The sequence below is a fragment of the Mobula hypostoma genome, chromosome 6 (genome assembly GCF_963921235.1).
Source record: "Mobula hypostoma chromosome 6, sMobHyp1.1, whole genome shotgun sequence".
NCBI classification, from domain to species: Eukaryota; Metazoa; Chordata; class Chondrichthyes; order Myliobatiformes; family Myliobatidae; genus Mobula; species Mobula hypostoma.
The window spans coordinates 28,688,812-28,702,164 of NC_086102.1; the positions used below are offsets into that span (position 1 = coordinate 28,688,812).

General features: G+C 39.5%; 1 protein-coding gene across 1 annotated transcript in view; it reads left to right on the top strand.

The window, feature by feature from the left end:
• Positions 1 to 13,353, top strand: part of hunk (hormonally up-regulated Neu-associated kinase) — a 60,587-nt gene that overhangs the window by 26,800 nt on the left and 20,434 nt on the right. Inside the window, exon 6 of the mRNA XM_063049816.1 lies at positions 5,517 to 5,667. Coding sequence (XP_062905886.1) covers positions 5,517 to 5,667 — 151 coding nt within the window. The remainder of the gene's footprint in view (positions 1 to 5,516; positions 5,668 to 13,353) is intronic.

Consider the following 13,353-nt stretch of genomic DNA (forward strand, 5'->3'; position numbering starts at 1 on the left):
TGTGTCCCATGAGGCTGCAGAACACACTATAATCCAATACTGCAGTTGAATTGGTTTCTGCAAGGAGCATGGCTACAAAATTTTGTATTAATATTGAAGCACCGAAGAGATCACTTAGTTATAGAACTTTGCAGTCTGCAGGTATTTGATTGAAACCAGTGATTCCCTGTGGTTGCAAAGACTTCTTGAATTTATTATTTCTCTCAGGAAAAATTAAATATATTTTATTTGCTTTTACAATTTTGTTGGTATTGGTGGACGTGAGATTTTTGTTCAACTTGTGGCAGTCACAGGAGAGCTTTCCCTACTGCAAGAATTATTGAATTCCTAATGAGAGATATGCCATGTATCAAGTTATTGATGCCTGAATGCATCAGCCCATATACTCCACCCATTTACAAATGTCTAAGTGATTGTTTTGCGTTTGAAGACCAGCAACATGGATGTGGGATATCCATAGTTGGATGTTTCGTGTCGGATCGGCAGAGAGTGGATGAGGGTGCTTTCAAGTCAGGAAGTTGTCAATAGGTTCTGGAGTTGGATTTCTGTGTGGGCAGGAGGAATGAGATCTAATGACTCCCTGGGTTTATGGGGTCAGTGAAACCAGAGTTCAAGGCCTAGTGTTTGGTTTCCTACCATCAGTAATTCCTGATTTGGAGGCCTGGTATTGGTGCTTGGCGTGTCCTGGGATTGATGCCAAGGATTGTAGCCCAAGGATGAATCAGAAGTCCAGAGGTCGAAGCCCTTTGGCTGGAGTCGGGTCTGTGAACCTCTGTGAGTCTACTGGTGAGGTCGAAGCCCAGTGTCTGCAGGCCTGAGTCTGTGTTCCCTGGAAACTGGAATTGGAATCCTGTCCAGGTGCTATATGGGCAGTGGCATGCATGCTGACACCTACAAGCTATCCCCAGCACACCCTCAGGTGCGTTGGTTGTCAATGCAAATAACATACATCATTTTATGTTTTGATGTACGTGTGATATATACACGTGAATCATGATCTAATTTATTTTTTTAGAGACACAGTGCAGATTAGGACCTTCAGACGCAACGTGCCACACCGTCCAGAAACCTACTGATTTAACTCTAGCCTAATCACAGGACCATTTACAATGACCATCTAACCTACTAACCAATACGCCTTTGGAACGTAGGAGGAAGCTGGAGCACTCGCAGGAAACCAGCACATTCACCGGAATGACATACAACCTCCATAGAGATGGCATGGGAATTGAACTCCAAACTCTTGAATCTTGAGTCGATGTTGAAGTAGAAAACAGTGGTTATTAAAATTTTAATTTCTTATGAAATCAACATAGGCTATTTGTCCCATTGAGCCAAAGCTGGACTTAGACAGATTAGGAGAATGGGCAAGAAGTGGCAAATGAAATACAATGTTGGAAAAGACATGGTCATGCACTTTAGAAGTAGAAATCAATGTGCGGACTATATTCTAAATGGGGAGGAAATAGAAAAATCTGAGATGCGAAGGGACTTGGGAGTCCTTGTGCAGAACACCCTAAAGGTTAACTTGCAGGTTGAGTCGGTGGTGAGGAAAACAAATGCAATGTTAGCATTCATTTCAAGAGGTCTAGAATACAAGAGCAGGGGTGTGATGCTGAGACTTTATAAGGCACTAGTGAGGCCACATCTAGAGTATTGTGTACAGTTATGGGCTCCTCATCTTAGAAAAGATGTGCTGGCATTGGAGAGGGTCCAGAGGAAGTTCAAAAGGATGATTCCAGGAATAAAAATGTTAGACGAGGAATGTTTGATGGCTCTGGGTCTGTACTTGCTGGAATTTAGAGGGATGAGGGGGACATCACATTGAAACCTTCCAAAAGTTGAAAGGCCTAGACAAAGTAGATGTGGAAAGGATGTTCCCCGTGTTGGGAGAGTCTAGGACAAGAGGGCACAGCCTCAGAATAGAGGGGCGTCCATTTAAAACAGAGGTGCGGAGAAATTTCTTTAGTCAGACGGTGGTGAATTTGTGGAATTTGTTGCCATGTGCAGCTGTGGAGGCCAGGTTGTTGGGTGTATTTAAGGCAGAGATTGATAGGTTCTTGATTGGACATGGCATCAAAAGTTATGGGGAGAAGGCTGGGAAATGGGGTTGAGGAGGAGAAAAGAATGGATCAGCCATGATTGAATGGTGGAGCAGTCTTGATGGGCCACAGGGCCTAATTCTGCTCCTATGTCTTATGGTCTTGTGGTCAAAGTACTCCTGATTAGTTCCATTCCCCTGTTTAGTTCCCTGTAATGCATCATCCAACACTGTGATACTCAATGCAGCCAACAAGCCTTATTTTATGGTAGGTGAGATATGTCAGCTGTTATCAGTTTCAACAACTGTATCTACGTGGAACCAACTGGGGCACTGTCGTAATGAGTCATATCAAATCCAACTAAAAATAATGCAACCCTACTGCGTCCGTGGCTGTTTTTAATTTATGTCACTTTAGTTTCTCACTGTGTTTAAACAAAGAAAAGTGGATCCAGACAGGAATTAGTAGTTCAAGCAGCCACTTTTTAAAAAAAAAGTCCATAATATATTGCACATGTTATGGACTTTTTTCAAGATATCTTTTAAGAATTTTATTATGACTGAGAAAATAACTGAAAAAGAGAGAGGAGATTTCTTTCACAGTAATCTGGGTAAATCTGTTAATGGGGAAAAACAACAGAAGATTTATAAAAACTGATCAATAGGACGAGAGTAAAGAATTTAAGGTGATGCATAACCAGTTTAGGAGGAAGAATTCTAATTACTGAATCAAAATCCATGTATGATTAAACTAAGGGGCAACATAAAACCTAATGAAAAAGATAGCAAAGTTGCAAAAGCTTGCACAGATCTTCATGATAGAAAAGATACAAAGGGGAGCAAAAGATTTTTTAAAAAGTGAGTGAATGGAAATCTGCAAAGGATATCCAATCAATCCAACAAAATCCAGTTGCAATTTAGAAGAACTGTGTCATCAGTAAAAATGTAGCCTTTTGAAAGCAGATAATATGACATTGTAAATGAAAATAAGCTTAGACAGGCATGTTGAATAATTATATTGATCTGTATTTACATTTGAGGAATGGGATAGATGCCAGATGTTCCAACGTAACTAGCAGTGAAGTCAGGATGTGGTCTTGCCAAAGTTAACATAGTAGAATTTCAACAAAGATAATGACAAAACTTAAGAATGACAAACACCTAGAATCAAATGGCTTTCATCCCAAGGTAATAAAGACTGATAGGTGGAGTTAGGTCTTGGATCAGTAATGATCTCTCTGATTAGCAGATGAACTGGCATTGCTCTGCTTCCAGTGAATTTTATATGCTTGGAACTGTGCAGATGTGCTCCAGGCAATGCAAAGATAAATCTCAAAGGAGAAGAAAAATTGGCAGTTCTTTCGTCTCATGTGACTTTTTGTTTTCAAAGCTCAGGTTACTCCTTCCTTCCTTAATTTCAAAATTATAGGACCAGGGGGTGAAAAGCAACAGAAATTATACCACAAAGCAAGAAATGTTTTAAAATTACGGTATTGTCCTTCACAGTAATTTACCCTTTTATCAAGGCATTTCTTCTAAGTATTATATTGTTGATGCTATATTTAATATCACTAAATACAACTGCAATAAAAAGATACTTTTCTATAATGTGATGATGAATTGGAAACTGAGTAGATTTCAATGTACTCTGTTAATGCCACTCTGCTGATGATGCTTTTGTTATTATGGTTGTTGGGCTTGTAATGGCATTGTACTTTACAAAAGCAACAAAGGGTTGGTATTAAAGGAGTGGTGAGATGCAAGTTCAGTCCCACTATTGCCGTGGAAGTAAGTTATTAAGCGAGTTAGATACCTCCCTAAAGGCATGCAGGACAAGATTTCAGAATGTAAGTCATTGAGTCTAGCAATCATTTTTCCAAGATCTGTATTGAGCAGTAACATAGCAGATAAGATAAATGTTCTCACTGATCAACATGGAAGATTGGTCCTGATGGTCATGACCATGGTCGATCTTTATTAAGGAGATGTCTTTAGCTTGTACCTTATAAGGTGGGTTTACAGTGGAGTATTTTTCAATATCTATAAAGGTAAGATTGATATTGATAGCTACCACAGATATATCCATTCTCAGAATTAGCATGTAGCCGGAGAGATTGAACACAGCTATTGTGGAATAAGGCTGACTCCATGAGTGAGTTAAAATTTGACATGCCTTGCTGAATAAAAATGCAAACTTAATTTTTTTCAGTTTTATTAAAATTATTTTTTCTATGATGAAAGGGCTCTGGCATGAAAGGCTCTTTCTTAAAAAAATAAATTCTCAATTGGTTTTCATAAAAAGAACATTTTAATTTTATATAAGTAGAAGTCACAGGCAATTAAAATTCAAAATACCTTTAGATATTTTATGTGGTAAACATGTCTGCACTAGCATTAATTTGTTAGAGATCAAGTTATAATTATAACTAAAATTTGAAGGAACTGGCAGAGTTGTTAAAATCCATTTGCTTATTCTACCATTAAAATAATTTTAATTACTATGTCTGATTTTAATTTTCTTGTTAGAAGGATAAATCTTTGTTTCCAGTTAAATCATGTCAGTTTCTTGAATGAAATAAGGAATTTGTTCCCAATCTGTTTAAGCTTTTCTAGAATTCCAACAGAGTGATGGTATAACACATACAAAATGCTGGAGGGACTCAACACAACAAGCATTTTACATGGAGGGGAATAAACAGTCAATGTTCAGTCCTCTCCATAGATCTGCCCAACTTGCTGAGTTCCTCCTACATTTTGTGTGAGTTCCTCAAGATTTCCAGCATCTGCAGAATCTCTAGCATTTATCGAGTGGTGGTGTGGTGATTAAAAATGTGAAAACACAATTACCATAAAAATACATAGTGGAAGGTGGGAGCTCTGATCTGACCAGTGGAGGAAAGAGGGTCTTACAGGGCTAAGTTCTTAACTACTGGGAGAGAAAAATTATATACAGAATACCCTTCACAACAACATGCATTTTAACTCAGGGTTAATAAAATTCAAATCTGACAAATGGACTGTTGAACGATTTCTATGCATGTTTCATAATATTTCATAGTGGCAGTATTTGTTATTATTCTTTACTTCTAAAGTCTGTTTTCAGATGAAAATTGATAATATTATAGTGTTAATGCAATCCAGAAATAAAAACATAACTCTCAGAAACATTCCAAACCCTTGACTGGTAAAATTTGTATACTTCAGGCTGCAACGCTGTCTTTAATCACAGAGTGAATTTGGAATGACTGCCCGTTAATATTAAATTAATGTAAAGCAGGTGCCTGTATTAAACTCCAATGAAAACAAAATGAGGCATCACTTTGGAATGCTATCCTGACACAGACTGAGAGAAATTACATAAAGATGTCAAGGAGAAAATAACTAAAACTCTGTGATAGAGAGAGAGGGAGAGGGAGAGATTGATATTTTAGTGTGATCAATAAATGTTGTATTACTATTTTTATTATTTTCCCAGCTGCTATTAATTTTCTACTATCCTTACTGGAGCCTGACCCCATTAAACGGCCAAACATTCAACAGGTACTTTCTGATCACTGGCTGAATGACGACTCCTCAGGGACACCTACATCAAGGACACCTACATCAAGCATGGCTTACTCATACCGGTAGGGCGTAATGACATCTGTTTGTTTCAAATAGCAGGATTAAGCCCTGTTTATCTCAGCAAAAGTTGTGGATTTACTTGGCCATCACTGTGCATGCCTGAGTTTCTCATTGCATTCAATGCTCAGAGGACCTGGCAGGAAGCCACAGACTTTGTGGCTTTTAGAGAAAATCCACAATTTTCCTTTGTGATTTATTTTTTAATGAATTGGATTTGAAGTTGGTTTATTATTTGTTATATGTACTGAGATACAGTGAAAAGCTTGTCTTGCATGATGAAATTGAACCTTCAAGTGTATGAAAACATTGTACGATGGAATTGAATTTCTAGGCAAATCTGTTTGATTGATTTTGTTTGGTGCAATAATATTACCGAGCAGAAGGAGAATTCCCTTTTCTTTTGGGAAAAAATGTAATGTATAGGAATATTTAATGTTCTCCTGAGAGGACATCAGGACCATTTTTCCCAAACTGAAGGAAAACATCTCACATGATGCACTCGGCTGCCATCCTATATTTTATTGTCGAGTATCAAATGGAACTCAAAATTACTGTCATCCAATTTACATGTACGATCACTGCCACTGATACTATAGATAGAGTGCAGAGGAGATTTACAAAGATGTTGCCTGGATTAGAGAGCATGCCCTATGAGAATAGGTTGAGTGAACTTGGCCTTTACTCTTTGGAGCGACAGAGGATGAGGGGTGACCTGACAGAGGTGTATAAGATAATGAGGGGGATTGATCATGTCAATAGACAGAGGCTTTTTCCCAGGTCTGAAATGGGCTAACATGAGAGGGCATAGCTTGGAAGTAGGTACAAAGGGGATGTCAAATGTAAGTTTTTCACACAGAGAGTGGCGGGTGCATGGAATGCACTGCCATTGACAGTGGTAGAGGTGGATACAATAGGGTCTTTTAAGTGACTCTTGGATAGGTACATGAAGCTTAGGGAAATAGAGGGGTATGCGGTAGGGAAATTCTAGAATAGGCTATGTGATCGGCACAACATTGTGTGCCAAAGGGCCTGTAATGTGCTGTAGGTTTCTATGTTCTATGAAACATGAGTACAAACCCATTTGAGAAAAGAGGTTGTTCACAGGTGGCGCTGCTGCTTCACTAATTTCGGAGACCAGAGTTCGATCCTGACCTTGGGTGCTGTCTGTGTGGAGTTTGCATGTTCCCACAGTAACTGTGTTGGTTTCTCTCTGGTTGCTATGGAATCAGAATTGGGTTTATTATCACAGACGTATGTTGTGCAACTTGCTTTTTTTTTGTGGCGGCAATACAGTGCAAGACAAAACAATTACTGCAAGCTACAAAAATGAATAAATAAATAGTGCAAATAGTTCCCTCCCACTTGCTAAAGATGGGTTGGTTCAATTGGCTTCTATAAATTGTTCCTAGCTTAGTTATGTGGCAAAAGAATTGAAGTCAGATTCACAGAGTAGTACAGCATGGAAACAGGCCCTTTGGCCCATCTCAGGCATGCTGATCACAATGTCCATCTAAGATAATCCCACTTGCCTGCATTTGGCCCATATGTCTAATTCGGAAATAGTTGGTGGGGATGCGATAAGGAAAATAGGACTGGCATAAATTAGGTGCTTGGATTCAGTGCGATGTACAACTCCAATGACAAGTCAAGTAACACCGGACAACAAATTTTTTCAAAAGTGTTGCTTCCTCAGGCATTTTTCTTTGTTTATGATAGACCGCACAAAGCTGAGCACAAATGTAATAAATTTGGGGTGGCACGGCAGCAGCATAGTGGTTACACAATGCATTACAGTACCAGCGAGCTGGGTTCAGTTCCCGCTGCTGCCTGTAATGTGTTTGTATTTTCTCCCCGTGACTGCGTGGGTTTTCTCTGGGTGCTCTGATTTCCTTCCACAGCTTGAAGACATTCCTGTTGGCTGTTTAGTTGGCCATTGTAAATTGTGCTGTGATTAGGCTAGGATTAAATCAGGGGATTGCTGGGCAGCATGGCTTGAAGGGGCAAAAGGGCCTATTCCACACTGGAATAAATAAATAGATAGATAAATAGATATGTAAGTAAATAAATAAATAAAGTCAGTCCACTTGTATCATGTAGGAACTTGGAGAAATAAGAAATTAACTATTGAATATAATGCATTTAATTGCATAACAGAGCTGACAGCTTGCAATTGTTCAACTAAGCTAAAAATGTGTTATTGATGATTTTTGTTTGTACTTAGTATCTGAGGCTCCTTGCTTACATGTCCAACAATAATCGGCTAGCATTGATGGATTCCAGTTGCCCTGATACCGTTTCTCCATGACCTCCAATGTCCTGGAGAAACCTTTCACCATGCCCATCCCTGACAGTGCCAAGATTTGCAGGAAAGAAGCCTAAGTAGGAATGCAGAAAATTAATCTTTAGTGACATGTTGTACCTCGTCGTTTTGTGTGCCTGAAGCACGTTGTTAATCAGCTGCGTGTAGCTTGGTGCACTGTAGTTGCCAAGAAAATTTTCAACATGTGATTTTCTCCAGTCCCACTAGAAGTTCCTTGAATTGCCTGCCATTGATAACCTGTTGGATTTGTGGACCAACAAAAATGCCTTTCTTGGCATCAGTTTTTCTGACTCAAATTATGAACTGAAATAACAAATATAGGTGATTTCAAAAAAATGGTATGTGATAGGGATATCTCATGGTGCTTTTCATAATCAGCAGCCCAAAAATCCATAAAATACACCTAAAAGCACTGAGGAAACAAAATCTATGTTGTCCAGAGTAATCATCCATAAATGCTGGCATGGTTCTCCCCTGTTGTCAGAAGAATACCCGTAAAACAAATACTATATGATTCACCAGAATATGCATGGTTTCTTTCATGTTCCCATCAGAAGCTGCAATTTCAGTAGAGCTTCTGCTAATTAAACAAAAATGTTCAAGGCAGACACCTATCGGCAATTGAGTTTCAAGCCCAGCCCTGCTGTTCATAAACATTATTGCACAGAAGGTGTTAGATGTAAGGATGCAAACCAAGTCACTGGAGATTTAGAGATTCACTTCAAATTAAAATCACAGAAGATTAACAGCCGCCCGCAAGAAGGAACAATATATTTGACATCCAGTATATTGTGGCAGGATACAAAGCCACAGGGAAAATTGGATTCTGAGTCGGATTTGCACCTGCCCTGATGATTGGAGGGTAGATTTTGACAGAGGTTTTAGAATAACTCAAATTGTTATCATCATCTCTTTTGATTGCTTTCATCTCTGTCAGGAATGTAGCATGGTGTAAAATAGAAGGTCCCTTAAAGGAAGGCAGAAACACTAAGGCAATGTGAAAAAAAAGATAGATTGTATGCAGCTGTTAACTTAGGACTGATGCAAATCTATCCATCAGATTCTGATGATGACAGACAGTCATGACAGACTGCCGTTGGGGAAAGAAAGATCTTAACCTTAGTCACTGTATTGAAAAGAAAACTATTTCACCAGAGTGTGGTGAAATAAAACAACCTTACAAAATCGTTCATATAGGAAGCAGTGTACCTGGTCCACCAAAAATAGCAATGCTAAAAAACAAACATACAAACAAATGGGATAGAATCAGAAGTAGGACCTGACCCTTTCACCCTGCTCTGCCTTTCACGACATAAGCCAGTGATATTAAACAAGATTCTGATTCTGATAAGTCTGTGACTGATCCATTTGGGGCCATTGATCGCTATTCAGTCCCTGAACCTTATCAAGCATCTTTCTAACTCTGTCTTAATGATAATCAAATACCCTGCTTTCACCGCTCATTGAAGAAAGCAATCCAAAATTTCACAACCCTCAGAGAGAAGAAATTTTGCCTCACCTGTGTCCTAAATGGGTGACCCCTTGTTTTAGTTCCTCCCAATGGAAATGGACTCTCCACAACCACTCTTGATTATGATCCTTCAAGACCTTGCATGGTTAAGTCAAGTTCCCTCTCACTCTTTGAAACGCCTCTGGATACAGATTGAGTCCATCCAAACTCTTGGAAGTCAAAGTCAAAGTAAATTTATTATCAAAGAATGCTTATGTCACTATATACAACGATGTGATTTTTTTTGCAGACATTTATAGGAAAGTTAAGAAATACAATAGAATTTATGAAAAACTACATATACATAAATAATTACCGACCACCTATGTGTAAATATAACTTGTGCAAATATAAAAGAAGGTAATGCTGAGAGCACGAGTTACAGAGTATTTCAAAGTGAGTCTATAGGTTGTGGAATCAGTTCAGGATTGTTGTGAGTTATGCACACTTGTTCAGGAGCCTAATGGTTGAAGGGTAATAACTGGAGGTGTGGGACCTCCTGCCTGATGCAGGTAGTGAGAAGAGAGCATGGCCTGGGTGGTGGAGGTCCCTGATGATGGATGCTGCTTTCTTGTGGCAGTGCTCCATGTAAGTGTACTCGATGGTGGGAGGGGCTTGCCTGTGATGGACTGGGCTGTATGCACCACTTCAAATGTCGGTCACTTCAACCTTTCCTCATAAGACAATCCAGCCAATCCAGGACTAAGTCTATTATGTTTTGTCAGAACGGCTTTCAACATGCAGACATTCCTCCTTAAAAATGAGGCCAATATCATACAATGCACAGAATCCAGATGTGATCTCACTAATGCCCTCTATCAATGAACTGTAACCTCTTACTTTTGTGTTTGATAACAACAATGTATTCTTACCTTTCCCAATTATTTACCAAATTATTGGTAATTGTTTCCCAATTACCTGTATAGGAGCCTTTCTGTGAACCATGCATTCAGAAAGGGCCAAACTGAAAAGGTATTGAAAGCCATAAAGTGGGCTGGACAGCTTGGAGTTAGTAATAGGCATCAGGATCTGAGTCAGGGCAGTGATTAGGTATGTGGGTGGATACGGTGGGGGTGTGGAGATTGGGGTCTCTGCTTTACAGTCTCAGGGGACTGGTGGGTCAATATCCATGCCTTGGATTCAGTCAGGGCAGTGATTAGGTATGTGGGTGGATACGGTGGGGGTGTGGAGATTGGGGTCTCTGCTTTACAGTCTCAGGGGACTGGTGGGTCAATACCCATGCCTTGGATTCAGTCAGGGCAGATTCACAGAGCACTGCAGCATAGAAATACAGCATTTGGACCACCTTTGCCGGCCAGTGGTGTAGTGGCATCCGCACCGGACTTTGAAGTGAGCGAACTCAAATCCAGCTGGCTCCTTGATGCTGTCCATCCGTGTTGAGTTTAGCACTGAGCTACCAACTTGGCCTTATAAAAAACAGACAAATGCTAAAGAGGTGGCAAGGTTGCCGGCCATTGATCCAGAAGGTATGGAGAGAATCAACAACAACGACATTCGACTCATCTAGTCTGTGCTGAACTGTTATTCTGCTTAGCCCCATTGACCTACAACCTGGACTATAGCCTTCCATACCCCTCCCATCCACGTACTTATCCAAACTTCTCTTAAATATTAAAATGAAATCTGCATCCACCACATTCACTGCAGCACATTCCTCTCGTAACACCCTCTGAATGAAGAAGCTCCCCCTCTGGTTCCCCTTAAACTCTTTGGTACGAAAGTCAAATTCTGCCCGGGAGTAACCAATGACCAGGCAACTTAGTCTAATTTCCCAGAAGAAGCACTGAACAATGAGCAATGTGTGTGTGTGTGTGACTGATGCAGTAATCATGTCAAGACCAAGATTTAACTACTCCGGAATTTGCATTGTGTAATTTCTGGATGGATGGGAGTGATTCAGATGCTCATTGCTGCATTTCGTTCAAGTAATGCTCATTTTCTATCAGGCAACACTGATAAAATGTGTTACGTTGACTGATTTTCTAGTCCCAAATGCCAAAATAGATGAGTGTTATCAGCCTGTGCAAAATTGTAAAAATTATCTGGTTTTATTATTTCATAATGAACTTAAATTAACTAGATTAAAGCTTTTATTAAAAGTTAATTCAAAAGTGAGGAACAGCTGATAGATATGACCCAAAGTAACCAAACTTCATTGAGTTACAATCTAATTTCAACCTTTAAGGATGCTTTAGTTAACTTTAATGTTGTATTTGTTAATAATAAGCAGAACAAGCAGGTTTTTTTTTGCGGTTCTATCCCATAGCTCAGAGCTGTTTAGAATCCTCAGAGCCTGTGGAGTACCTGCCTAGCAAGTAGTGTTGCACGCAGCTTGATTCACAGGATTTGGTTGTGGGATATCAGACCTTGCCCCTTCAAATACTTCAGTTCTGAGCAACTGTGATTCGCTTACTCAACAGTCTGGTTGACCAGTACTTTGATACCTTAACCCACTTGTATTGTGGAGTGATAGAGTGCAGGTTGTTACTGTTTATGTTGTTGGTCTCAGGTTTCTGCCAGAATTCCCAGGCAAGGGGATGGATTAAACCACCCATCAGTTATACATTACCTATTACCCAGCTTGTGAACACAACAGGCAGAAATTTTAAACACATGACTTGTGCACATTCAATTGGGAACTCAGTGAAGGAGTAATACCAGATGTATTGGGGTATTGGGAAGAAACATTTAAAAAACTGAAATACATGGATCAGTGTTGAAAGCTATATAAATGAAGATAAGTCAGTTTTGTTAATGACTTGTTCATACATGTTTCTGAACTGTTCGCAATTTCTTTAATCCCACATCATTCTTTTCTCACATGTTCAGGTTAGATTGTGCTCAATTACATTGAAATTATTGGTGTGAACAACATTTGGTAATTATTTAGGGAACAAATAATCTTACTTAAATATTCTTACATTATACCACAAGATGCCTTCTTGACTTCATCAGTATCAAACCATGTGGACAATAATAATTATGGATGTCAGTCTTGTACACTTCAAGCTACTGGAAAATTCGCCTTGTCACAGGTTGAAAGCTTAAGGGCATTGGTTGGCCAGCCTGTTTCAAATTCTCAGTACCTTTGCTAATGCTCCCAATTTTGATTTATTTTCTTTGACTTAGGTTCCAGGTATTGCTTTAGCCTTCTTCTAGTTCAGGCAGATCACAGAGCTAATCCCCAGGAGGACAATTGAAAAATCCCACAGCTGGAACAAAGAATGCTTATAGCTAAATAGTCAGCCAGCTAGGCATCTCTGTCTGACAATATGTTCTTCCCACCCAACTGGAAAACAAAAAAATGTCAGCTTTAGCTGTCTATTAGAATTTCTATTAAAGGCCCTGGATAATCAAAAGAAATGTAATCGTTGTCAAACAGTTGTGCTGCACTTCAGCATCCATATCTTTCAGCTTCTACTACCTGTGCCCATCTGCCTTTGGGTGTCAGTGCTACCTGAACTGTGAATAAATGGGGCAGCCCACAAGTGTCACCATGATTTTGTGCCAATTTAGCATGCCCATAACTTATTAACCTTAACCGTACACCTTTGGAATGTGGCAGGAAACTGGAACACCTGGAGGAAACCCACCATCACAGGGAGAACGTAGCGGCAGAAATCAACCCCCAATTAGTGATTGCTCCACTGTAAAATTATTGCACTAACTGCTAATCTACCAACCTGTCCGTGATGGATCATAAAGGACCTGACAGTAATCTCAAATCCAATAGTCATTGATCTGCAGTAACTTTTCATTTCCTCGTTTATTAAATATTTAAACTTATTGGGCTTAAGAGTATTCAAGCACTTGCCAGTCCACCCAGCTGAAAATGGG